Here is a 25,428-nt window from a genome sequence, read left to right as displayed (position 1 = left end):
AGTATAGATAAATGTCACGAAACGGTCGCACGTTAAAATGGCCGTCATCAGAGCAGCCTCCACTTCCCTCACTCTACTTGCCTCAACTTCATCGTCATCTCCTTCTCGTTACTGCCATTGTTGCCCCTCGCTTTTCACGAAGTTCAGATTTGGTCCCATCTTGAATATTTCCTTTGCCTTCAAACCCTTATCTTCCAGAAAAGCGAAGCGCATGGCTCACTCCACTGCTCGGGCCACCCTTGGCCTCACTCAAGCAAACAAGATAGACCCACCAAAGGTATCCTTTTCTCTACGTCTCTCTCTCTCTTAAACAATGCGTTGGAATTGACGGACTTTGTATGTTATATGGTTTTTAAGGGGAATCCTGAGAGCTTTATACTACAAGTGAATTATGATACATTTGGATTAATGGGTTTAGTGTGTCAATTTTTATGACAAGTTCTGAATGAAGTTCTGGTGTATATGATTTCTGAGCATTGGTTTCGTCATCAAACAATGAAGCTTTTTTTTTTCCTTTTATGTTTATAAATCAGGAATTTCTCCACGGGGCTCAATTCAAATGTGTTTATCAGCTTTGTTTTCTGATTGAAGTTTCCTTGGAGATCTTTTCATTCGTTTAGTTCTTTTTCCCAGTTAAGTAGTTGGCGTTATCTGTGTTTTATATATGTTTTCACATTTTTCTGCCGGCTCAAGCACAGAGGTTAATATGCACGAAAGCTAACCCCCATAGATAATGAACTCTGTGTTTGGCTGTTTATTTTTGCATGGGCATATTAGCTTTTGAAACATGATGGAATTGATATGTTTCTGGAATGATGTAAGATCTCATTTGCGGCAAAAGAGATCGATTTGGTACAGTGGAAAGGAGATTTACTTGCTGTAGGCGTCACTGAAAAGGATATGGCAAAAGATGATAATTCGAAATTCAAGAATTCAATTCTGCAAAAGCTGGATTTGCAGTTGGGTGGACTGTTATCTGAAGCCTCATCCGAGGAGGACTTCACCGGAAAGGCTGGACAATCAACAGTTCTTAGGCTTCCTGGTCTTGGTTCTAAAAGGGTTGGTTTAATTGGGCTTGGAGCAGCTGCATCAGCAACGGTGGCCTACCGCAATCTTGGTGAGGCAACTGCAGCAGCAGCCAAGTCTACGCAGGCAAGTAATGTTGCAATCACACTTGCTTCTGTTGAAAGGACCCCTGCAGAATCAAAGCCAGTTATTGCTTCAGCAATTGCCACTGGTACTTTTTCCATCTTGGACTTCAAGATACTTGAATCAAACCTGCAATAGTTTGTTGCTAATTAATGTATTACTTCCTGGACATTTTGAAATGAAACAGGAGCTATCTTGGGGACTTTTGATGATAGTAGGTTCAAGTCAGAATCACAGAAACCGGCTCTCAAATCAGTGGACATTATTGGTCTTGGCAGTGGACCTGAGATAGAGAAAAAACTCAAATATGCAGACCATGTTTGTTCCGGGATCATCCTTGGGAAAGAGCTTGTAAATGCTCCGGCGAATGTACTCACCCCTGGTTCGTAATATTCTATTCTTTTTTTGTTCAGTTTATGCTTATCTTTGCATTATACTCCTATTCTGGAAGTATGTTTTTGTTGTTAGATTGGCCTTTTGAAGTTTTCCCTATTTCATTTTTTTTTTGGTTTTTGTAAATTTTCTAGGAGTACTAGCTGAAGAAGCCTCAAGGATTGCTTCGGAGTACAGTGATGTTTTTACTGCAAAAATATTGGATGTAGAGCAGTGCAAAGAATTGAAAATGGGTTCCTATTTAGGCGTTGCTGCAGCATCCACTAATCCTCCACATTTCATCCATTTATGTTACAAGCCTCCTAATGGCAAAGTAAAAACCAAGCTGGCCTTAGTTGGAAAAGGCTTGACCTTTGACAGGTGAATATATGTCTGGGAAAACAAAGTTGTTCACCTTCTTAATTGTTAAACGAAACATGTTTTTTCTGCTCATGAACTGTTTTATCATAAAATGTCTTGAGACATTTTTTCTGTGATTCAGTGGTGGCTACAATATCAAAACAGGAGCAGGCTGCTTGATTGAACTCATGAAATTTGATATGGGAGGCTCAGCAGCAGTATTGGGTGCTGCAAAAGCTCTCGGTCAAATCAAGCCTGCTGGAGTAGAGGTGGATCATTTTCTTTCTTGCTACTTCTCAGGAGATACTGGTTGCTAGCCTTGTATAATTTCCTAGTTTATCAGTTAATTGTGTTTACCTTTTGGTCCTGCCTATCTTATGTTCACAAATAAGTTCTAGTTTGTCGGGACATAGAGATACAGAATAATAAGAAAAAAAAAAAGACACCCTGACAATTGATAATTTCTGTGCAGGTTCACTTCATTGTTGCAGCTTGCGAGAACATGATAAGTGGAACAGGTATGAGACCTGGGGACATCCTCACAGCTTCAAATGGAAAGACGATTGAGGTAATTTCTCACTTTCACAGGTCATAGATTATCCATTTCTTCTGTTTAGTTTTTCTTTAATCTTTCTGAAATTTTCCATGGACTTTCTTGCTTGCTTTGTTAGAGGAATAGCTTTGTCATATTTTCTTATCTCTCAGCATGTATTGGTGGGGTTTATACTAACCAATTTAAGTAAGATGTATTAAAAACTGAATCTGGATTTAGGTCCAACAAAGATAGAGTTCAAAATTGAATTAATTTGGACTTGGCATGTCCCGTATTAATGATGGGCCTCTCTCTTCCTGCTTTGTGTAATTATTTGGATTCTTACATGTTTCTTGAGTGACTGATCTCTTTTTCTGCTTTGCATTTATCATATTTAGTCTTCTTGTTCATGACCTTTCTTATAAGTTGAATGAAAACAAAATGAAAAAAAAGCTACAGCTTTCTTTCCTTCATATAAAGTTTTGCAATTTGCTGCACTTACTACGCAATGATTAGAATTTAGAAATATGTTTAACTAATCAAATGCATGTCGTATACCTAAATTTCATGTATACCTGATATTTTTGTCCACTGATCACTTTACATCATTGCTTGCATGGACGCATTTATAATTGTTTGCTCTTAAAATACTAAATACTGTATTTAGAAAGAGCAAACAGAAATCCATAAAAATTTGGAAGTTTGCAAATCCTGGGCTGGGAGATTTGGCCACTGTCTTGCCCTTCCTCCCACCTCATTTAGCATGGCTTCCCAGTCTTTGTAGCATATTTATAGAATATATAATTTCTTTATCAGGTTTCCCTTTACATGTTTTGCTCAACAGGATTTTACATTCAGAAAATCAAATGAATAGTACACACTCTTTGGCTATTACCTGATATACCTTTCTATTCTTTCAATTCAATAGGTTATTGTTATACTCTAACATGGTTGCCTAGCTGCACTAGTTTGAATACAGTTGAAACTTGGCATTCTCTTCAACAAAAAAGTATCTGCATGGGCTTGCATTTGGCATGTATCGTACAATTGTGCAGATTGGTTGGGGCCTGTCCTTGTACCATTTCTTATTGTTGTTTGTGTTGATATATTTGTAGGTAACAAATACCGATGCTGAAGGAAGGCTTACACTTGCTGATGCTTTAGTCTATGCTTGTAATCAAGGTGTAGAGAAGGTACGCTGAGCTACATTTATTTGCATTTCAAACCTTGCTGAATATCATTGTTTTTCTGATGCTATTGTCACTTTCAATTGCCATGTTTTTGGAGGAGCTAACAACTTAACTCCAGAACGGAAAAAATAAAAATATTCGTATCATAAAACCTTACATAGTTTCTTATTCTCAGACAGTGTGGAGGTATGCACACTTTCAAACACTGAAATAGTTCCAGGAGAAGGCTGAGTCGTTGTTGTTTGTCTATGTAGAATCAGCTGGTTTTTATCTTCGCATATCATATTTTACATGTTGAGTTTTCTCTTGCTTGCTACAGAATTCAACAGAAACGCAAAGCAAAAAAACCTTTAAGTTGTTCAGTATTTCTCAACGGGATGTTGCTTTCATAGCACACTTTAAGTTGAAAGTTAAACAAAAATTTACTTAAATGTGCAGATAGTGGATTTGGCCACACTGACTGGGGCCTGTATTGTTGCTCTTGGACCATCTATAGCAGGTAGGCTTTGCAAGTGCTCCCATCTTTTCTTTATGGACCATGTATCTTTCCGTTTACAATCAAGAGGGTGTTTGGCTAAATTTATTTAAAAGATCTTATAATCTCATATACAAAAAAGATACTTTTAGAACCTATGAGATTCAAATCTTATTTTTGAGAATAAGTTTTTTAAATGTTTGGATGAAATAAAATAATAGTGCATATAAGATTTTAGTGACGTCAATTTTGGAATTAATTTGAGATAGTTTGTTAACATTTTGAAAAAGTTAGGAATTCCTCACTTTTTAAAAGAGCTTCTGAGCTCCTAAAATATTATTTTGAATTTTGTAAGCTCTTTTTATAAAAGGTAAGTAACATTTTATAACATCTTATAAGCTGTGCCATTTTAGAAAATATTTTAGATAATGTATAAGCTTTGCGCAACACCCTCCTCCAGATATATTTGAAGTAGATGGAGGTAATGGTACAGAGAAATCAACTAATTGCTATTCTTAAATATTAAAAAATAGGCATTTTCACACCCAGTGAAGACTTGGCGAAAGAGGTATTTGGAGCCTCAGAGGCCAGTGGAGAAAAGCTTTGGAGGATGCCGTTGGAGGAAAGTTATTGGGAGTCGATGAAATCAGGAGTTGCTGATATGGTGAATTCAGGTGGCCGTCAAGGTGGTGCCATCATTGCCGCTCTTTTCTTGAAGCAGGTAAGCTTCCTTTGTCCCTTACTTTTCCCCTTCAATGGGATGGCATATCAAGTCGTTGTGCTGTCTGTCAACAAAGTTCGTAGAATGCATAAAATTAGCAAATAGAAGACTCTGGTTGGAATAGCTTTAAGTGCCCGATGAGACCCAACTTGTGCTTAAAGATGATATGGTAGAAACTCCTGTGTATATGTGGCTATAGGACAGGGTTGCAAGATGAGTTGAACTAGCTCGTGAGCCCAGCAAAGGCTCCTTGAGTAAGGATCAGCTCGTCCTTAACAAGTTGAACGCTAGCTCAAGTATAGATACGAGCTCGAGCAGTTCTTTAACGAGTTTAACTCTAGCTGAAGTACAGACATTCTTATTTATTTTCTATACTATATCATTAACAATAGATTAAAAACTTAACAATACTATTATTTTAATTAACAAAAACGTGAGATTTTTCATCATTTATATGAATATTAAAATGTAAATAACATGTATTGAATTAAAATAACAACAATATAGCTACTTACGCTAATAAAGCAAAAACACTTTTAAATATTGTGCAAAATTAAATTGAAAACGTATGACAAGTAATACACAACAATAATGAGAAATGAGAAAAGAATAGTATATTATTTCAAATATTCAGAAAATAGTTGAATATCAAAGTTTTTTACTTTCTAAGTAAGCTCGACATCAAGCCTAATTATACCCCCTAGCTGAGTTAAAGATCAAGTAGTTTATACCCATATCAAGGAGAACAATAATTGAAAATGACCAAGTCTGACGAGTAATTGCTTCTCTGCAGTTTGTCGATGAGAAGGTGCAATGGATGCATATCGACATGGCTGGTCCCGTTTGGAACGATAAGAAGAAAAACGCCACAGGGTTTGGTATATCAACACTGGTAGAATGGGTGCTGAAGAACTCTTCTTAACTCCAGTTTCTTTTTTACATGTCCCATTTTCGGAATAAAGTTGGTTGGAAAAGAGCACGACATAGTCGCGGCCGCCGCCCTACCCCTACCATGGGGGTTGGCTTTGTGCTGTTTCGAAATTTTGCTCTACATTTGCCTCGTCGAGATATGAAAGCTCTTTTGCCCGTCTCTCTTTCGTGTTTGGCCCTTGGCGTCAAATATAATGGATTTGGGCGTCAGGAAATGTGCTTAAAATTGAACTAGATGCGTTTGGATACAAGATTTTCAATTCATAATAATAAATTCATCAAATTTGTGGGGATAAATACATAAATGAATTTTAATTAAAAATGTATATTGCTTTGTCTAGTTTGATTGGGGGTGAAATTGTCTTTTGGGTTGGTGGAGTGAGGGTAGAAGAACAAATTTGAGTTGGTGGGCATTAGTAATATTTTGGGGTATGGTGGGTGGGTGGGGGGTGGGAAGAGGGAGGTTGAGGGTAATTATGATATTTTGATAGATTGCCCATAGCCAAGTTATTGTCAATGTGGGGTTGTTACATTTGCCAAAAAAAAGAAAAAAAAAAAGAGAAAGGCAAACATTTGCAGAACTTTCTTTTCTTTTTTGTTTATGTTTTTCATTTCCAGTTTTCAGTTTTGAAACAATAGTTAAAGTATAAATATATTGTTTATTGGGATAATTATATTTACACTTCCTCACCTATTGCTTTTGTACTCAAAGTATCTTTGCCTTTTTAAAAATAACGGAAACCACACTGACAGTTCTTAAAATCGAAAAATGTAGCTATTGATTCGGTCAAATTTTAATTTAATTTTTCAATGACAAAAATATCTTTAGGGGTGTGTCTGTATTTACCTAAAGATAGAAGGGGTGTCAGTAATTTTTATAGGAATGAATAATACGACCTTTTATATATTTTTGTTTATTATTTATACCATTTTTTTAAATTTAAATTATTTTATACTTTTTTTATTGAAACATTAAATAAAATTACATTTCTTGATAATTGAAATGTTAAATTATTCAATTAATATATTAATAAAAATTAGTTATTAGGTTATAAATTTAAATTAAAAAATTATCGCACTTGCATAAATTATTTTAAATTCTTAAAATTAAAAGATTTATTCTCTATTTTTTCTTATAACTAAATTTTACTGAAATTAATAAATTATACATATATTTATATTATAAATATAAATATGTAATAATTAGACATATTTAATTGTATATATTTATATATATATTGATGGCGGACGATAGCATAAGAGCGCGAAGGATGGGGGCAAGTGGGACGGGCAGTAAGCCGCAATGGGCCAGTGGGGGCAAGGCACCGATGGGAGTTTAGGGTGGGCATGGTGATAGAATTGGAAAAAGTGGATAATTTTAAAATAAAATTAATTTAATAATTTAAAATATTTTTAATAAATACATTATTTATTTTATTAATTCTAATATTATATATACAAACTGCATAAATTATTTTAAATTATTATTTATTAATTTTAATAAAATTTAATTATAAATAAAAATAGAGAATATAAATAATCTTTTATTTTAGATAATTTATGAAACTGTGATAATTTTTAATTTAAACTCATAATCTAGTAATTAATTTTATTAATATATTAATAAAATAATTTAATATTTCATTATAAAAAATATAATTTTATATAGAAATTTAATAAAAAAATATATGAAATCATATTACTCATCTCTTTATATATTACATTAATACTCATATATTTTATGATGATTACAAAAACACCCCTATGACATTTTTGTCTTCGAAAAATCATATTAAAAAATTTGACTAAATCAATAAAGGTATTTTTAGAATTTTAAAGACTGTCACGTGTGGTGTCTATAATTTTTTAAAAGTAATAATAATTTATATAAAAATTTAATAATTAAGAGAGTAAAAATATAATTACCACTTATTTATATGTATTCTCCATAAAATTAAAAAAAAAAACACTAATTCTACACTACAGTTTACTATAAAATATAATCTCATTACTTAATTCAAAGGCATACAGTTTTGGGTCCGCATCTGAGTTAAGAGTAAGACTGCATACACTTTTCCTATTGATTTCAATATTATAATTAGAGTGGAATAAAAGAAACGGCAAATAAATCAGCATAAAATAAGAACGTGGTCGAAAAAGCGTGCAAGAGGACGAAAGCGAAATCTCACCTCTTTCCTTGACTTTGAAAAAATAACATTAATAATCCAGGAAAAGGTTGATTGGGTGAGCAGAACTGCCCATCACTGTCAAAACAATCAACACTAGAAGAAAAATTGACCAATCCCTGAAACCCTAATTCCCTCCTCAATCAGTCAGACAAAAACCCTAATTTCTTGAAGAAAAAATTTGTTGATATCATTAATGTTGAGGCCTGAAGTCCCACAAATGGAGAATGCCATCAGGAGAACATGCAGCCACATAGCTGTCATCGGCAGTAAGGGCATTGCACTCTCCTATTCTCTCTCTAAAACTGTACAGATATCCTCCATGCTCTATCTCCCAAACCTTAATCACACCTCCACCAAATACTACCCCATACCCTCCATTTACACACCCCAAAATCCTCCCTCTTTGTTGGGAGGCACCCGTTATTGTGAACCTGCATATCTCCTCTAGATCGACTACCCGTCGCACGCTGGCTGTGCCCCGTGAGTCGGTTATAAGTGTTGATTCGTTGTTTGCATCGAATGAGGCCACAGTTATACCCCTACGCCACTCTTGTTCGACTAACACTATCCCTTGGTTAGCTAAGTCGAAGACGATCACTCTAAGGCTAGTGCACGCTACCGCGTTTTCATGGCTTGTTACTCTAACGCGGCCGATTAGATCAGTCATTTCGGTCAGTAAGTGCCACCCGATGACGGCCTCTGGATCGGTTAGCGTCCCTCCAATGAAAACTAGTTCTTCGGTCTCACTGTTCCATATGTGAAACGCGCGGCCTGGAACACCTGGTGAAGGCTCAAATAAAGGGATAAATCTACAAGCATATAAGTAACTTGTTGCAAAGTCGTATAAAATTTAAGTTGAAGAATTTAAAATTCATGGTAACGAAGAAATTAAAACCAAATAATCCAGACTAAGCATAACCAAATGTTGAATTGGAAGCACCTGCATAGAGGCCAACCCACCACCTGTTGCTGCCTGTGAAGTCGACTAGAACACCGTCGTTCACCACATCGCCCATATACGCTCTACGTAGAGGCGTGATCCCGACATCAATGACGGTCAAATGGATGTCGCCATCCAGAGTGGCAAACACGAGACGAATGTCGGATAAGATGATCCCGGAGACGGAACTAGAGAAGCGGCCAATGCGATCACGGTAGTGAGGGAAGAACGTCGACAAGTGGAGCCTACTCGGAAGGTGGAACAGGTGGACTGCACCATCTGAGAAGCCAGCAGCAAGGTGGTGATCGGAGAGCGCCAAACGCCGACAAGAGAGGCCGTCATTGTTGTTGTTGTCATCTATCGGAATGTGGATGCTGCTGTATACACATCTACGACTGCGAAAGTTGCTGGCTGTCCGATGGCGGTAGACAAACTCCTCACGCCATGTGTTGTGCGCAAGATCGCCAACGCTCCATATACGTCGAGTGAGGTTCTGCCACAGGAGTTCCGACCGCGACACGGCCCGCCATGTCGAACAAACCTGCACTCGTACACTCATCACACCTCAAATTATTGCAAAATTACAATGATTTTCACTGTATCTATATAATTAACATAGGCAACTTGGAATTTGGTTTTAAATGAAGCATCATCATCATCAAAGGATGAACATGATTGCATCATATGCAAGAACAAGGAGTCTGTAATTAAGTGAACTCAATATAATATTAATTAAGAGACATTGACAATATTTAAGTTAATTTCAAGAAATCTCTCCCCACCTTGGGAAGGAAGCCGTCCATCAAAAAACTCATGCTTGTTAAAAGAAGAAATATGACAGTCTGATCATGCAGGCATGCCAACCCTTACTCGATTAAAAGCTCATGCGCCGCCCCATATTCATGTATTCCATGTGCTTATTCATGCTCTAGCTAGTAAAGTAGCACCATACTAGCTAGGGGGATTAGGGAAAAAAAGAATTATATGGGATGCCGACGAAAATTATAATTTAAATCAAATTCAGTCAAACTCAATCAATCACATAATATAAAATTTGATCAATTACTCTTTTTAAATTGTTCATCGATCACATTATAAGTATATTATACTTATTCTGTAATTAGTACAAATCTGAGCAACCTGATATTTTGGGCTAGAATTTCCACAAATATATCAAGGATTAAACGTGTTAACTCTATAAAAACAAACATCATATAGTAACCATCAGCATTTGTAATAAATCCACATAAAATGACATATTTTACGTTCATGTAAATTAAGTTATAACTTTTTACATCTATTTTTGATAAAGAACTTTTAACATTTTAGTACTTATAATATTAATAATTTATTCATAATGATAATGATAATAAGTACAATTGTGTCGCTGCAGCTTGATCTTGAAACTGAAAACTGAACCCAAACAAGAAATAATGCTTTAGGGTTAAATGCAATTTATCTTATGTGACACGTAAAATAAACAAATACCACTTATAAAAAAAAAATTAGCAAATTATCTATTTATATTTCAAAAAATAAAACAAACTACTCTCTATCAATAATTTAAATATGGAGTAATTAATTTACTTCATTTTTCAAAACATAAAAGATAATTTACTATTTTATTTTTCATAATTTTTGCTCGTATCACATTATATACATAGTACTTTTCCCTCATGTTATGTATAAGACTTTCTCCATGCTAGACAGGCATGCTCTCTGGCAGCCCTAGAGGGAAAGATAAGAGACATGCATATACATAAACAAATATATATACATACAAGTATATGTATAGAGAGAGAGGGAGAGAGGGATGTGAAAATCGAAGGAGCCAGAGAGCAGACAGGTAAGACTAAATGAAGTAGGTCGGAGGACTAGATGAAGTGTGTATATATATATATATAAATAGTTTATTCTACCTGTCTGGTACAGCTATATATATATATTTAGAGAGAGAGAGAGAGAGAGAGAGTTGTGTACTGCTGTCCTTATCAACTTCCTCGTAATATAATATTATTTATCATTATATGCTACAAACACTGACAACGTCCCCTCTTAAATGTCGCAATTATTCAGGTTATTAATAAGACGATAAAGCTACTTGTGAACAGCAGTAAGTACGCATATCCACACACCCTATAAATAAAATCTTTTAGTTTCGTAGCTATCTCAGTTTGACAAATGAAAAAAAATTAAATCTTTACTCCAAAAAATGAGAGCTGATTTGTGTAATAAGAACTTTACGAATACACAAAGGATAATGCCGTTATACTATCACTTCAAACCCTTTCAAGGGTGTCCAGACAAAAATTGAATCCAATCAAAACTTTGGTTCGAACCGAAATTGAATCGTAGTTCTTGATTTTATTAAATAATTAATTTTTTTATTATATTTTTTTCTTGTTCGGTGTCTGAATTAAATCAAAAAATCAATTTTTTTTATATATTTTAATATTATATTATATATTTTACTTTTAATTTTATTTTTTGTCCTCTCGCTCCTTCTAACTCGTTTCTTAATATTCAATTCTTTATTTTTTAAATATTTAAAATATGGTATTTTAATTTATATTATCTAATAACAAGCTTAATCAACAATTTAGTATATTTTGATAATTTTTTGTAAATAAATATTTGATATAATGCATATGAATTTTGTCATTACAGTTTCAATCCATCAGGACAAAATGCATTTACTCATTATATATTAGAATTATTAATCAATATATCATATTTTAGTTTTAGATGATACTAAAATATGATATTTTAGTCTATATTGTCTAAAAACAAGCTTAATCAATAATTTAATTCATTTTCAGATTTTTTGTAAATAAATATTCAATATAATGCATATGAATTTTAGTTATCTCTATATTTATTAATTAAATAAATGTATTAAAATTATATAAATAAATTTACATAACTAATATATTTATTTAATGTATATAAATAACTATATTAGTTATCTATACATTTATTAAATTAATAAATCAATCAAGTAATTCACTAAATTAAACCTAGAAAGAGAAAAGAAAATATGTAATGTGAGAATTGAGTAGACTGAGTCCTAAGTCATTGACTATTGAAATAAGAATTCTCTCTCGCGCGCAGCAGTGAGAAAATGTTAATTCTTTTAATATACCGATTTTTTCATTTAAAGAAAAAATGGTTATATTTCTTAATTCGAGTAACTAAACATTCGATTCGATTCGATAAATTATGTGTAATTTGAGTCTTTATAACAACAACAAAAAATGTGTATTATTGTTTCATTTGAATGCAATTTACGTTTGAAAATTATCAATTTATTTAAATCAGAATTTGAGTGTACGAGTTCTGTAAGAACAATGCAATGAATCCTGTCTTAAAAAAAACAATCAAAGAGTTTCACATGTACACCTCCTTATTGCAAACTAATGATTTTATGCACAAACCCATGATTACATGTGATCAAGTATGTGTTAAGCTGATCTTTATCACCCAAAAACGAATTTAAAATAGCAGCATTAAGTTTGAGGATCACCGCAGTCGAATGCAAGTGTGATACACTTATTATATAATTAATTATTTTTTTTAAATTGTACACTGTTTATTCCGCAAGTATATTCTATTGGACTAAGATATAAAGAATCAATCCTTTCAGAGGTGGCCTCGAGGGGGTGTCTGTAGACAGAGAAAGCAGCCCAAGGGGGAAGAAAAGGTTTGCAGTCAAAAAGGTGGTCGGAATTTCAGAGCTGATGAAAAGGGGTCATCCAAAGAAAGGGAAAGAAAGTCTAGAAACCAAAAGAGTGCTTTTTCATGTCAAGATCGGATGAAAAAGTCAGTCCCAAAATAGGCAATTTTCTCTTTTCTACGACACAAAAAGAGTTTCTGGGGTTTTGCCCTTGATAGCTAAAAAACAAATGTAATATGTTTTGTGTCTGTCTGGTTTAAAAGTAGTCTTAAAGGGACATACCCTTTGACCTCAACCTTCCACACTCAACCAACACTACATGGACAGAAAAACACTTGAAAGATTCTTACATCATTTGTCTTCATCGATAACTATACTTGTAAGAAGTCCAAGAAAATATTAAATTTATCAAAGTATAATTCAAAAATATAAAAATTGGAGTCGCCTGATGATCCAATATGAAGTTGAGGTAATAAAATTAAAACAGAAAAATCAAATAATTTCCAAATCTAGAATACAAATATGAGAAAATTTTTATTGGAATCAAGTTTGATCGAATCAGATCAATCACATAACAAGTGTGGTCATTTTCTTCTAATACTATATCAATCATACGACAAATATATTGCACTCACTGTATGATTAGTTTTGAGTCCAGCCGAACTCGATTCAAGTTATAATTTTCCTCCAAACACGATGTAAGATCAAATCTTGCAATGAATGTAGAGCATGTCTGGGCTCAAGGTTTGATGTTATATAAGGTGCATGATTTGGTCAAAGATTATAGACTCACTCACTTAATTACTGTGTGCGACATAATTCAAAAGGGATTTGCTTTTACTCAATGAATGCTCAACTTCCACAATCATTAAAACCTCCAAACCCTTTAATTTCTCTTTCTTGCACAACCAAAGTGTGTTTTTTTGTGTGGGTAAGCACTGATGACAACGTACGCAGACAAAGGGCGGCCGTCTAGAGTTCAAAAGAGGGGTACCTGAAAAACGTTGAACAGAGCCTGTGCAGCAGCCAGTCGGCCGACAATGAGAGACGTATCCGCCGCTACTTGGAATGCAAGCGCTTCCACAAACGGCTCTGGCCAAACCCCATTGCTTGATCTCATCATTCTTCTTCGAGAAGAAGGCCCTTCAAAATCACCACCGCCGCCGCCGCCGCCGCCATCTCCTCCTTCAACTTCTTCGGAAGATGACGTTGACATATGTATGTAACAGAGAGATAGAGACACACGAAAGTAAGTGTTTGAAGATTATGGATACAGCAGAGAGAGCTTCATTTGGTTAATATATATATATATGCATAAATATAGAGACAAGAATTTACAATAATAATACTAATAAATGATTGATTTATTTTATTAGAGAGAGACAAAATTTCCGCATGATAAAGCCAAATGAGCAGCTGAAAGTTGTGGGTCAATGTTTAAAAATAGGGGTTTTGGAGCCACTTGCACAAGTTTTCATGGGAAAAAAGCTGAGTGCACTAAGTAAGTTTAGTTTACTGTTCTGTCTTAAATGAATTCACTGTTTTGTTTTGTTCTGTTCAACTATTGAGATATAAATTAGGATAATTATATATTAATTAAAATTTATTGAATTTGTTGATATTAATAAAAAATTGAATAAAAATTGATATTTACCTTCAATTGATTGATTATTAACTTATTTCAGGTCAAATAATTTTTTTGGACTAAACTACATTTATAATAGAAAAGATAGACCTCTTCACATGCATTAATGTGTGAAGACATATGAGGGTAATTTGGTTATAAAAAGATTTATTTGATCTGTAATAAGTCAATAATAAATCAACTGTGGATTAATAGAAATTTTTTTCTAATTTTTTTTATTAATATCAGTAAATTCGTTGAATTTTAATTAATAAAGGTATTTATTTGTTAGACAAACATATTCTAGGAGTGCTAAATATAATTTTCTAAATAACATAAAATTTACGTATAATTACACTAAATTTCATAAGAGGAAAGTGCAATTATTCCTATAGATTAGATGCAACAATTTGTTTGAAGCAGAAATATAATGATCTTTTCAAGAATAAAATATGAATCTATATATATCTCAGAAAAAATCTAAAGACCCCCCTCTATGATAATAGGAATGTTCAAAAAACCTCCTATGAAAATTAAAGTATCAAATACCCCCCTATGATATAAAATAAAGTTGAAAAAAACTCCTCCATGCATAAATTGGGCCACACGCACTTTGATTATGAATGAAAGTACCTTTATTTTTATGATATTTTGCTCTTATCTCACATCTAATATATATAATATTTTATTTATTTATTAATAATAAAATATTATTTTATATAATAATTATTTATATAATAAAATATTATTTTAATTAAATTAATTAAAAAATAATTTATATATTGAAAAAAATAAATACAGCTGCGGCGGCGCTGCTGACCGCACCCCCTCACACCTGGGCGACGCCCATCGCCCATCTCCAGCGAGGGCGATGCCACTTCGGGTGATCTGCGTCGCCTAGATGGGCAATAAGGGGCGAGAAGGAAGGGGGAGGAGGTCGGGGTTAGGGAGGGGAAGAAGATGGGTAGGGTGGGGGGTGAGGGGGGTAAGGGATTATAATTATTATATTGAAATTTTTTATAAATTATAATTATATATATTATAAATATATTTTATAGTTATAGAAAATATATTATAAATAAAAAGAATTATATATTAGCAGATTTAGTTTGACCAGTTGATTAGAAGGGGTATTTTAGTCATTATTTAAAAAAAAATAGACTCAAATTAACCCGGAGGCGGTGTGATTCTTTATTCATAATATAAGAATGATTTTTTATATTAAAAATTTCAACAGAGGAAGTTTTGATATTTTGACATATCACATGGGTCAAGATATTAACTATAAAATGATTCTTTATTCATAACCCTATATATCCCGTTTGTTGCAAGAAAATAAAATTAACTATGAAATTAGCCTCATATACTTTGAGTATTTGATTAAATAGATGATAGGATCAAAAAGTTTAGAATTAATTATAAATTGTTTATTTCGTGGGATTTATTTTGGCTTATTAGTTGTGTGATTTGTCTATTTTGTGGATAAAGTTGGTCATTTATGTCCCTCTTACTTACATTAACAAATTTAATTCCGTAATTCCAAATTTATAAGCCCTAAACTATTGTTCGATACTTGGAGACTGCGAATGTTGTCCGAATAATATACACAAGTTTCCTAATACTTGAATCCTATAATTTTTTTTTACTTTTTTTTTAGAGGACAATAATATTTTGACTTTGGTAGTATGTAATTCTTGCTTTCATAACGATGAAGCTCAAGGTTTTTGACTTGCCTGATGCGCAACGTGTCGGAGAAATTAATGGTGGGTTAGATGATATTTTTTTGGAATATTTGATTGTCGAAGTATAATGTTGATTTACACCTCAAAATGCGTTGATCAAACTTGATTGTATTCCATTAATCATGGTATATTTGGAATGGTATTTTTTCTTTAATCATGGTATATGAAATTTTTTAATCATGCTATATGAAAATTCATGGTATTCTTTTTAATATGCAAATTTAGACATATTAAAAGTATTTTATTCGTACGTAAATTTCATACATTTTTTAATATGAAATATTATATTCATGGTATTTTTTTTAATATGAAAATTTCGGACATGGTTTTTTTTTTTAATATAGAAAATATGCCTTGCCAAATTGTAAGTTTTTTAATATGTAATTTTTTTTTACATATTAAATTCATGATATTTCTTTTAATTTAAAAATTTTTAGACATTAAATTTGATGCGTGTCAAATTTAGCCGCACCACAAGGGTCGAAAGATTTTTAGAGAAATTCTAAAATCAACAGGGGACTAACTCTGTAAGATAAAGGTTAACACTTTGATGTTTAAGTCAGTTTATACAGAGGGTGGTGGCATCACCCTCCTTTTTCAAGGTGAGGTGATGGCCAGTCCTCTTTTTCGTACATCACCTTTATTTTTAGGGATGAGGGCGCCCTTTGTTGCCCTAAAAGTTGTGGCCAAGGCCATGGCCCCCATTGTTGGCAGCGATTTTGGGCGGTGGGGCAGGGTTGGGGTGGCATTGGCCTCAATGAATAGAGACGGGGAGCAATACAACCATGATGGGAGCGGGGAGGAAGCAGGCATGGTGAGAGTGGGGAAGAAGAGATAAAAAAAAGAAAAGATATAATTTATTTTTTAAAATTACTTTTTTATTTAATAGAAAATAGAGGGTCAAAATAGTCTATAGCATATAAAACATATTAGTCCATTCTTAGCACAAGCGAGTGAGATTTAGCTCTATTAGTTTGTGACAGAGAGAAAGTTCTACACAAGACTTAAAAAATTACAAGGGTGTTTTATACTATAAAATTAAAACAAGAAATTTCAAGCAATTTTACTTTAATATGGGGGGTAGTTATGCAATTTTTCCAAGATCAATGGGGAAGACAAAATTGAGGATCCAAGAGATAAGTTTAGGAATTGAGTGAGGTCTGCGTGCAAATAAGAGGCAGAAACCCCTACACCCCTTTCCCCAGCCGAGAACCCTTGCGCGCCATGTCTTCTCCTCTCCGTTAAATTCAAATATTATTATGGTATTATCCATTTCTCAAATTATCAAAAAAACAAAAAATAAAATAATGATTCTAAACATGTACTATAAAGGAAAATAGTCTGCATGATGGGCAATTTTTATTTTTTAAATCTCCTCTCCTAAATTTATATATTAGAAAGGGTTTATTACATTTTACATTTGAATCATTATCGTTTTTATACTTTGGCATTTTATTATTTTTTTTTTGTATTAACTTATCATCTCAACATAAATTTTGCACTGCGTCATTTATAACTGTTTTTCAACAAAGTTGTTTGTTAAATAACATTATATACAGTGCGCATATGATAATTAAGATTATGTGATGTGATATTTTTCATATATGCACAACATGTAATGTTTTTAAGGAAGAAAATCAATAATAAAATAATCATATATGACAAAATATAAATTTTACAAAGTTGAGATGATAAGTTAACTAAAAAAAAAAATTTCGATGACAAATAGCAAAATGTAGTTTACCCTACTAAAAAATATGAAAACGATTAAACATTAAGGCCGTGCTCACTTGTGGAGAACGTTAGAACTCTCCATCTCACTTTATTCGAGTAGACCAAGGGTTTGTTTGGCGGTAGCAAAAAAACTTATTATCGAAAATAAACATTTCAAATACACTTTAACTAAGAAACAAATGTATTGCATCAATTATAATTATTATATTTTTTTCTATCTAATTTTTTTTTATGTATAAGTCAATTATTATCAATATACTTTTATATCACGTCCAATTACATAAATTAAAAAAAGAAACCTCATATTAATCAAATTCATTTTGTCCCGTTACAAACAATCACTAGAAAAAAATTACTTTACTTATATTTTAATGTCTGTAGAGCTAAAAATCATGACAAATAACTATTGTTAATCACGATTAAAAAAATCGAAACAAAAACTTACTTTATCGACCATAATACATATATTTGTTATGACTCTTACACATAATAAATATTTTAGTTATACTCACAAAATCTATGATCAACTAATAATACATGACGTTATTCAATAACTATTTATTATAATTAGGGTAAATTACAACGACCTCTCTTCAGGTTTGATATAATTACACACTTTTTCATTGTTTGAAAAATTACAAGCACTCCCCATAATATTTGATGAAATTATGTAATCCTTGGATGGAGGTATGAAATTCTCCACTATGCCCTTACTGTGTTTTTTTAATTAAAAATTAAAATTTATAAAAAAATCAAATAGAGTGGATGAAAAAAATTAAAAAGTTATAAAAATAAATTATCCACTTAGTCAATAAAAAAATAAAAAAAAATTTAAAAAAATAAATAAAATTATAATTTTTAGTTCACAAGGGTATTTTGATCGGTTCACTATAAAAAATGGTGGAAGCCTAACAAAATAGGTTAATTGTTAGACGAGCGTTAAAATTATAGAAGTATTGATAAGATAATTTTTCAAACAAAAATAAGTATTCATAATTATATCTAATTTCAGAAAGATCATAGTCGTAATTTATCCTTATAATTATTTATTTCTAGTCGTAGCAATTAATTATAATCAAATTGTATAGTTTGTGCAGTGAATCGCAGCCTTATAATCTCATTAATTTTGTTATTCATTATTCCCCCCACCAAATAAATACTATTGAAATAAGTGAGCCGCACCTTTTTGACTAGGAAGTGAAGACGCAGAAGAAGATCTCAAGTAGGGTCTGCAGGCAGAAGTGTTGGCTATTGGCATCGTGACGTCTAATCAATTGATTCACCTCTTCTCATTACATTACGGAAATTTCCTTTTTTTAGTGTTTCTATGTCCAAGTACACAAGATTTTCAGACACTGACCAAAGGGACACATATGTCATATGTGCCCCCAAAGGTAGAGGTCAAAGTGAGCTAGGCCTGGAGGAGCTACTGCTCTTTGCGTGCACCCATATCTATATGTATAAATAGTTTTTATAAAAAATAAAAAAAAGAATCACTATGCTTGTTTTCATTATCAAGTTATTTTTTAGATGAATTAAAATATATTCAATGTTTGTCATCATACAAAAACATTTAGTTTGGGTATTTTTAATTGTTTTGACATAAATATATATATATACACACATATATACATAAAATATATAAAAAAGATGATTTGACAGTGAATTAACAATGAACAGTAATTTTTGTCTCCCAAAATTCAACATTAAACATATAATACTTATTTTAAATTATCTTCAAAAAAAAATCCAAATATACATACTATCTGTAATACATATTTATTTATCTTTATTTTTTTCTCTCTATCTCCATAAAACACAACAAAACACTCCGAAAATGAATCCAAACACTATGAATGAGTTTTTGCTGAATTGCCGGCAATTTAAAAATTATAATAATTTAATATTATTAATCACAATTAAATAAAATAAAAATAAAAATTTAAAATTTGCCACGAGTATTCGATGTTCGCCGTGATTTTTAGTTATAGTTAAAATATTTTTCATGATTTTGACCACACCTGTTGAAACAACAGTTGATGGTCGTTACGAGACCATGATTGATTTGTTTTTATTATGATTTTCTTTTTTAAATTATAACAATTAATTCTAATAAAAAATTATATTTTTTCTGACGAGTGTTAGTGTCATAAATCTGTCAGATTGTGGGGGGCCGTTTGGCGCTTACATATCAAGAAATAAATAGCTTGGCAGCACCTGTTACGTGTACGTGCATGGTAGCTGGGAGATTGAGATGTCCTCTTCCATTCACGTCCTTCCATAAACATTTTTGTTAATGTTGGCTGCTTTTTTTTTCATGGTTTTTTCTTTTTTTGTTTTTTTTTTGGTGAAATCATGGGAAAATTAATTCTTGTTTTTTGTTTTTTCTTTTCCCACGCCACGTGTAAATTACAATTTTTTATAAATGTACATAATAATAAATATATTTTTTATTTAAAAAATTACAAATATTTCTTTAAAATAAACTGTCGTCTAATAAATACCTTCTCGTGATATCTCATTATAGAGATACTTATTAGACGGTTGTTAATTTTGTAGGTACTTATAATTTTTCGAACTACGAGAAAATATTTATAATTATGATAAATTTAAGGAGAGCCCGTTGTACAAAAACTAATAAATGAAAACGAAAGCATTAAACCGCTTCGAACAAATGTGATTACGAGGTTTCAAACTGTTGTTTCACTAACAAGAATCCACAAATGTGATTACGAGGTTTCAAACTGTTGATTCACAAACAAGAATCCACCTTAAGATCGATCCAACCCAATTAATTATTATCGTACCAACGACATCTTGTTGATGGGTTATATATTAATGATCAAGGTGATAACAATAATTAATGACTTGGGAAGGTTTTTTAATATCAAAATTGTTGGAATGAAGTGAGGGCTCATTTACTTTTGCTTTTGAAATAAATATGAGTAATAAATGTAAAATAAATATAGGATGGTGTGATTATTTAATAGTTCTTGCAATGTGTTTACTTTAGTTCTAGTATTAGTTATAATGCTTGAGCCGTGTTGTTGTATTTTTCATTTTTATCTATTTATGTAATTTATCTTTACCGAAAAAAAAATATACACTTTGCTCCATGCACTATAGCTCTTACAATACTTAGAGGATGTTTAGCTACGATTATTTAAAACATATTATAAGTGTCTACGTTATATAAAATACTAGTTTTTGTGGTTAGTTGTTCGTGCGTGCATATAATAAATAATCTAACACACTTTAAAATATATTATATAAGAATAAGATATATAAATCAATACATTAAATTAAAAAAAAAAGAAAGAAAAAAAATTAATTTATAAGTTAATGTAAAATTTAGAAAGTTGAACAAGTTAGTTATCTCATCAGTTTAAGGGCATTTTTTATTTTACTAAAAGTTAGTGCGGCGGCGTCATTAATCACTGTTTGTGAATGTGCAGGGTAATTTCTTTTTTTATATAGTACATATTTCATGGATTTATAAAATGTTGAATCGTAAAATTTTTTTAAAGCTTTTGGATAAAGTACGATAAAAAAGGACATGAAATCGTTAAGATACTTAGCTACCTGTTTCTTAACAAATTTTGTATCTCATCTTTTTAAAATATTTTTATAAATATTACACATTAGTTTAACTCTAAATAAAAATTTAACAAATAATCTTTTTTATTACCTAAAATTAGGTTGTTTTTTTTTTTTTGGTTGGGGGTTAATTTATAGAACACAAAATTAAAGGCAAAATTGTAATAACAATATGGGTAATGGATATGTTGGCAATTTCATTACCATATTTAACGGCACAATATTTTTAACGGATGAACACTAACTGCAAGGGCCATTTTTATTAATTACGTTTCATAATTCATGAGTGTATGTACGACATTGTCTATAACCAAAGGTGCAAAGTCTATATAACCCTTTTTCCATCAAGAAATCAACCAATTTATACAAATTTTATGTAATAATTTTGTAACTCAATTTACCAAAATTTATCTTCAAATTTCACACATTTAATTTAAATATCTTAGAAATATCAGTTAATCTTTGAATTTACATTCTTTGGGTTAATCGAGTGGCCATCAAGTTAGTATTTAAGCATTTCTCTTTTATAAATTGCAGGTGACTAAAATGTTACCGACATCATGGACTCGTGGATTCCACACAACCAAGAAAATTTGATTCTTGGTTATAGTGTATTGCTCTCTGATGGGTATTTATAAAAATATGTTGGAAATGCCTAAAATACCTTTAATGAAGGGCAATTTTGTCTTTTCGCACCCGGGATCCGCGCTTCTCTACTCATTCGGGTCAAAATAATCCTTACCCATACCCGCATACCCTTTGAAGACCTAGGCAATGATCACAGTCCGATCTAGGATGAGGGCTAACAGGATAAGGCCACGTGGCCCATTCAACAGTATCCACCTAAGCCCTATAAATACCCCAATACGCCATATTTCGAGGTAACTGATTCTGAGTCTTTTCGATTTGAACCTTTGATCGCAATACTTTTTCTCGATCTACCTAACTTGAGCGTCGGAGGGTCGTTGTCGGGGACGTGCCCGACGAGCTCACCATTCTTGTTTTATTCTCAGGAGCCCAACACTTGATCTTGGAGGGTTAACCATCTGTGAGGAGATTGCACTTCCTGATCGTTGAATATTTGCAAGATCACTCTCCATTCATATTGGCTGTATGTAACATATTTGATGTATATATAAATTAAAAAAAACATAAAGAGTTAAATATTATTTATTAATAATAATAATATGAAAATGATTATTAAAATATAATTTTGAAAAATGATATTTGGAGGAGAAAGAAAAAATAAATATCAACTAAAACTAAATAATTATCTTAAAAAATAGTTTTCACAACTTGTGGATAAGTGGGGAAATGTGAAAGTCAGTGGGTGAGGAGGAAAAATATAGAAGGCAAAGCATAAAATGAAAAATACCAATAAGAGATAATCATTAACTTGATAAGATAATTTCTATTTTCACTAATACATTAATAACCCTCATGGAATGACATACGTCATCAAAATTTTATATTCAATCTTCAACCTTAGTATTTATAAACATAAGGAAAGAAAAGAAGTGAAGTTTCTAATTATTACAGACTTCTAAATACAAATTCATTGAAAATCTAATACATAAATAACTATGTAGCTAGAGTCCCAACTCAAGATTCAACTACTGACCATCTATTAATATTGATGATCGTCTAGTCACTATGACCTATCTCCTGAAAAAAAAATACGTGGCAAGGGGTGAGTTGCCAACTCAGTAAGTATATCTAATTAGTCTATATTATAGATACATATGCAACAAGTAAAAATATAATGCAACCACACCAACCAGTAAATATTCGTCATTTAATAACAACAGATATAAGAAGTAACCTATATCCATCATATATCAGTCTACGATATCACATCTGGCGTTATCATTTATTTTCTTAGGGCTCTACTTACCTAAACTGGAGTACATCATTCAATGATTTTGCTGTCCATCCACATCTCAATCAATATCGTATAATATACAACACAGGATACCTGTCAAATGTGATATCCCACACCATCCCAGTATGTAGCAATATCAGTACAGGATATCACAATGAATATTGCATCCTCACACAACCCTAATGTATTGCTATCAATACAGGATATCCTCCACTACCCGAAATATCTCGATAACCTTCGCACCATGGTACCTAGCTTTATCTTTTTTTTCCATATCATATATCACGTCATCAAAATCACATCATCATGACAGCCCGCAGCTCGTCATCAATTAAATCATAAACCATTGAATATGCCCCTGGTTAGGTAAGCCATCTTTTCATCTCAATTCACAATACTTTCATCATTTAATTCCATCCAACAATTAATTTTTCATCGATAAGTCATCGCCCAAACCGTTCAACAATCAAATATAATATAACACTATCTATCAATCTTTATTATACACATAATCCCAAATAAATACATAACGACAACTTCATAGAATAACAACGGAATCTAACAGATAATCGACAATTAACAATCAAGTATATAATACAAGTACGTATATATCCATACATATATACATATCTATTTTTCTCACACCATAACCTTATATGAGCATATAATGTCAACTCCACAGAACAATAAGACAATCCAGATATATAAACAATAATTTATGATCCAATATACAACACAGTTATATATATATACCCATATATATAAATTCAATTAACGATACTTACCTTAAGTATCAAGACGATTCAGTTAACACAAAGAGTTGATCAGCCCTCTACTTTATCCTTGCGTCCTATAGTAAATTATAATATTTATAATCAATATATTGCAAATTCGTATATTTTTCACAAATCTTTTAATATTCTATTTATATCGAAAACCAATCTATTATTCCATCTACGTCTTTTAAATAACTGACTTTTTGAATATCCCACCTATATATTTAATTTATCAACTAACTCATAAAAATTTATTTAATCAAACCTCTTATATCTTTGTAACTATCGTTCTTAATAACATCCCTAAATTAAATTATCATTAAAAACCTCATTTTCCTTTGGTTAATGGGTCTGATGGAATTACATAAAAAAATTAACTATAACAATGGTTAAATTTAACAAATCTAATAATTTAATTAACCAATTATAAGAATTTTAAGTCAAATGAAATATTTAATTCGACACTAATTTAAATAGAAAAGTTCGTAAAATTTTTCGATTAAACAATACATGAAACAATATAAATTATATTTAAAAATAAACTAATAAAATAATATAAATTAAAATCAGATTTCTTACCAATGTTCTTTTCCCCGAAAGTGTGTATGTATAAAAATGTGAGTTTATGTGTGAATCGTAAATTGTCATGTACAACATATATATAAAGTGGAGGGAAGTGGGGCGGTCATGGGAAAATTACAAGATTTACTATTTTGCTTTTCATATTATTGGTTGGGATAGCAGGCGGCCATGCGCCAATTTCATGCTATGTAGACATATGTATAGATAGGTGTATAATATATATACTTTTCCATCTCATTTTTTTTATTTTCTTAATTTACATAATTTGATCGCAAATATTATAATAAATTTCAATTTACTCCATTCAAATTTTAATATATTTTAATTTCAATTTATATTTATTATAATAAAACTTAAATTTTCATAATAATTATCAATTAGTCTTTCAATTATATATAAAATTTTTCTATGGACGTCATGCTCACCCTCCCTTCCTTGTCCTTCCAACAATCCCAAGGAAGGCAGTACAAAAAAAAATCTCAATTTGGGGCAAAATTTTTGAAACGAGAACGTCTTGTTACAAATCAGAATGATTTTTGTAACACATTTAGAACGGATCTCCAGTGTTGACATCATTTTAACTTTATGTTGACTTATCGTGTTTTTGTAACAGAAAATGTGTTACAAATATTACTCCAATTTTTTTTTTTTAAAAAAATAGATGTTCGTAAATTCGTTCTGTGAGAATTTAAGGCGTGGAAAAAAGAGTACATCCATGACAATAAATTATAGAATGGAAAAGAATAAAAACTATGTTTTATTCATCTAAACTCAAGTGTCGAGGTTATAGAGATGTGAAACTATATATAAAGAATAGAGTTTTAGTTAAAGAAAAAAACTAACCCGCTTTGGACTCCAGCTGGCAATAGACTCAACAAAAATTAAATGCTGGAATACTAATAAAAACAAACACTAAGAACAAAGAATACTAATAAAAACAAACACTTGCTACAGCCCCCC

At 31.6% G+C, this 25,428-nt stretch overlaps 2 protein-coding genes across 2 annotated transcripts; one reads left to right on the top strand and one right to left on the bottom strand.

Moving 5' to 3' along the window:
- On the top strand, positions 13-6,026 carry LOC105166347 (leucine aminopeptidase 2, chloroplastic-like). The gene is made up of 10 exons (XM_011085669.2): positions 13-277; positions 823-1,237; positions 1,337-1,531; positions 1,677-1,902; positions 2,024-2,150; positions 2,354-2,449; positions 3,529-3,606; positions 4,042-4,102; positions 4,612-4,799; positions 5,593-6,026. The coding sequence occupies exons 1-10, from the start codon at positions 38-40 to the stop codon at positions 5,719-5,721; spliced, it is 1,755 nt and encodes a 584-aa protein (XP_011083971.1). The 5' UTR covers positions 13-37; the 3' UTR covers positions 5,722-6,026.
- Positions 7,913-13,811, bottom strand: LOC105166346 (transcriptional regulator STERILE APETALA). Its single transcript, XM_011085668.2, has 3 exons — positions 13,526-13,811; positions 8,859-9,399; positions 7,913-8,698 (listed from the first exon to the last, which is right to left on the bottom strand). The coding sequence occupies exons 1-3, from the start codon at positions 13,745-13,747 to the stop codon at positions 8,109-8,111; spliced, it is 1,353 nt and encodes a 450-aa protein (XP_011083970.1). The 5' UTR covers positions 13,748-13,811; the 3' UTR covers positions 7,913-8,108.

This window comes from Sesamum indicum, linkage group LG7, assembly GCF_000512975.1.
Source record: "Sesamum indicum cultivar Zhongzhi No. 13 linkage group LG7, S_indicum_v1.0, whole genome shotgun sequence".
NCBI lineage: Eukaryota > Viridiplantae > Streptophyta > Magnoliopsida > Lamiales > Pedaliaceae > Sesamum > Sesamum indicum.
Note: the sequence above shows the minus strand (reverse complement) of the source record. Positions and strands in the feature narration are given on the sequence as shown.

What these genes read in the sequence shown, in the direction of transcription:
- LOC105166347 (XM_011085669.2), top strand. Translation starts at nt 38, where the DNA reads ATGGCCGTCATCAGAGCAGCCTCCACTTCCCTCACTCTACTTGCCTCA. An exon ending in TCAAGCCTGCTGGAGTAGAG is followed by an intron (nt 2,151 to 2,353) that starts GTGGATCATTTT and finishes ATTTCTGTGCAG; the next exon opens with GTTCACTTCATTGTTGCAGC. An exon ending in TCTTGGACCATCTATAGCAG is followed by an intron (nt 4,103 to 4,611) that starts GTAGGCTTTGCA and finishes ATTAAAAAATAG; the next exon opens with GCATTTTCACACCCAGTGAA.
- LOC105166346 (XM_011085668.2), bottom strand. Translation starts at nt 13,747, where the DNA reads ATGTCAACGTCATCTTCCGAAGAAGTTGAAGGAGGAGATGGCGGCGGC. An exon ending in CTCTGTTCAACGTTTTTCAG is followed by an intron (nt 9,400 to 13,525) that starts GTACCCCTCTTT and finishes GTACGAGTGCAG; the next exon opens with GTTTGTTCGACATGGCGGGC. An exon ending in GTGGGTTGGCCTCTATGCAG is followed by an intron (nt 8,699 to 8,858) that starts GTGCTTCCAATT and finishes AGCCTTCACCAG; the next exon opens with GTGTTCCAGGCCGCGCGTTT.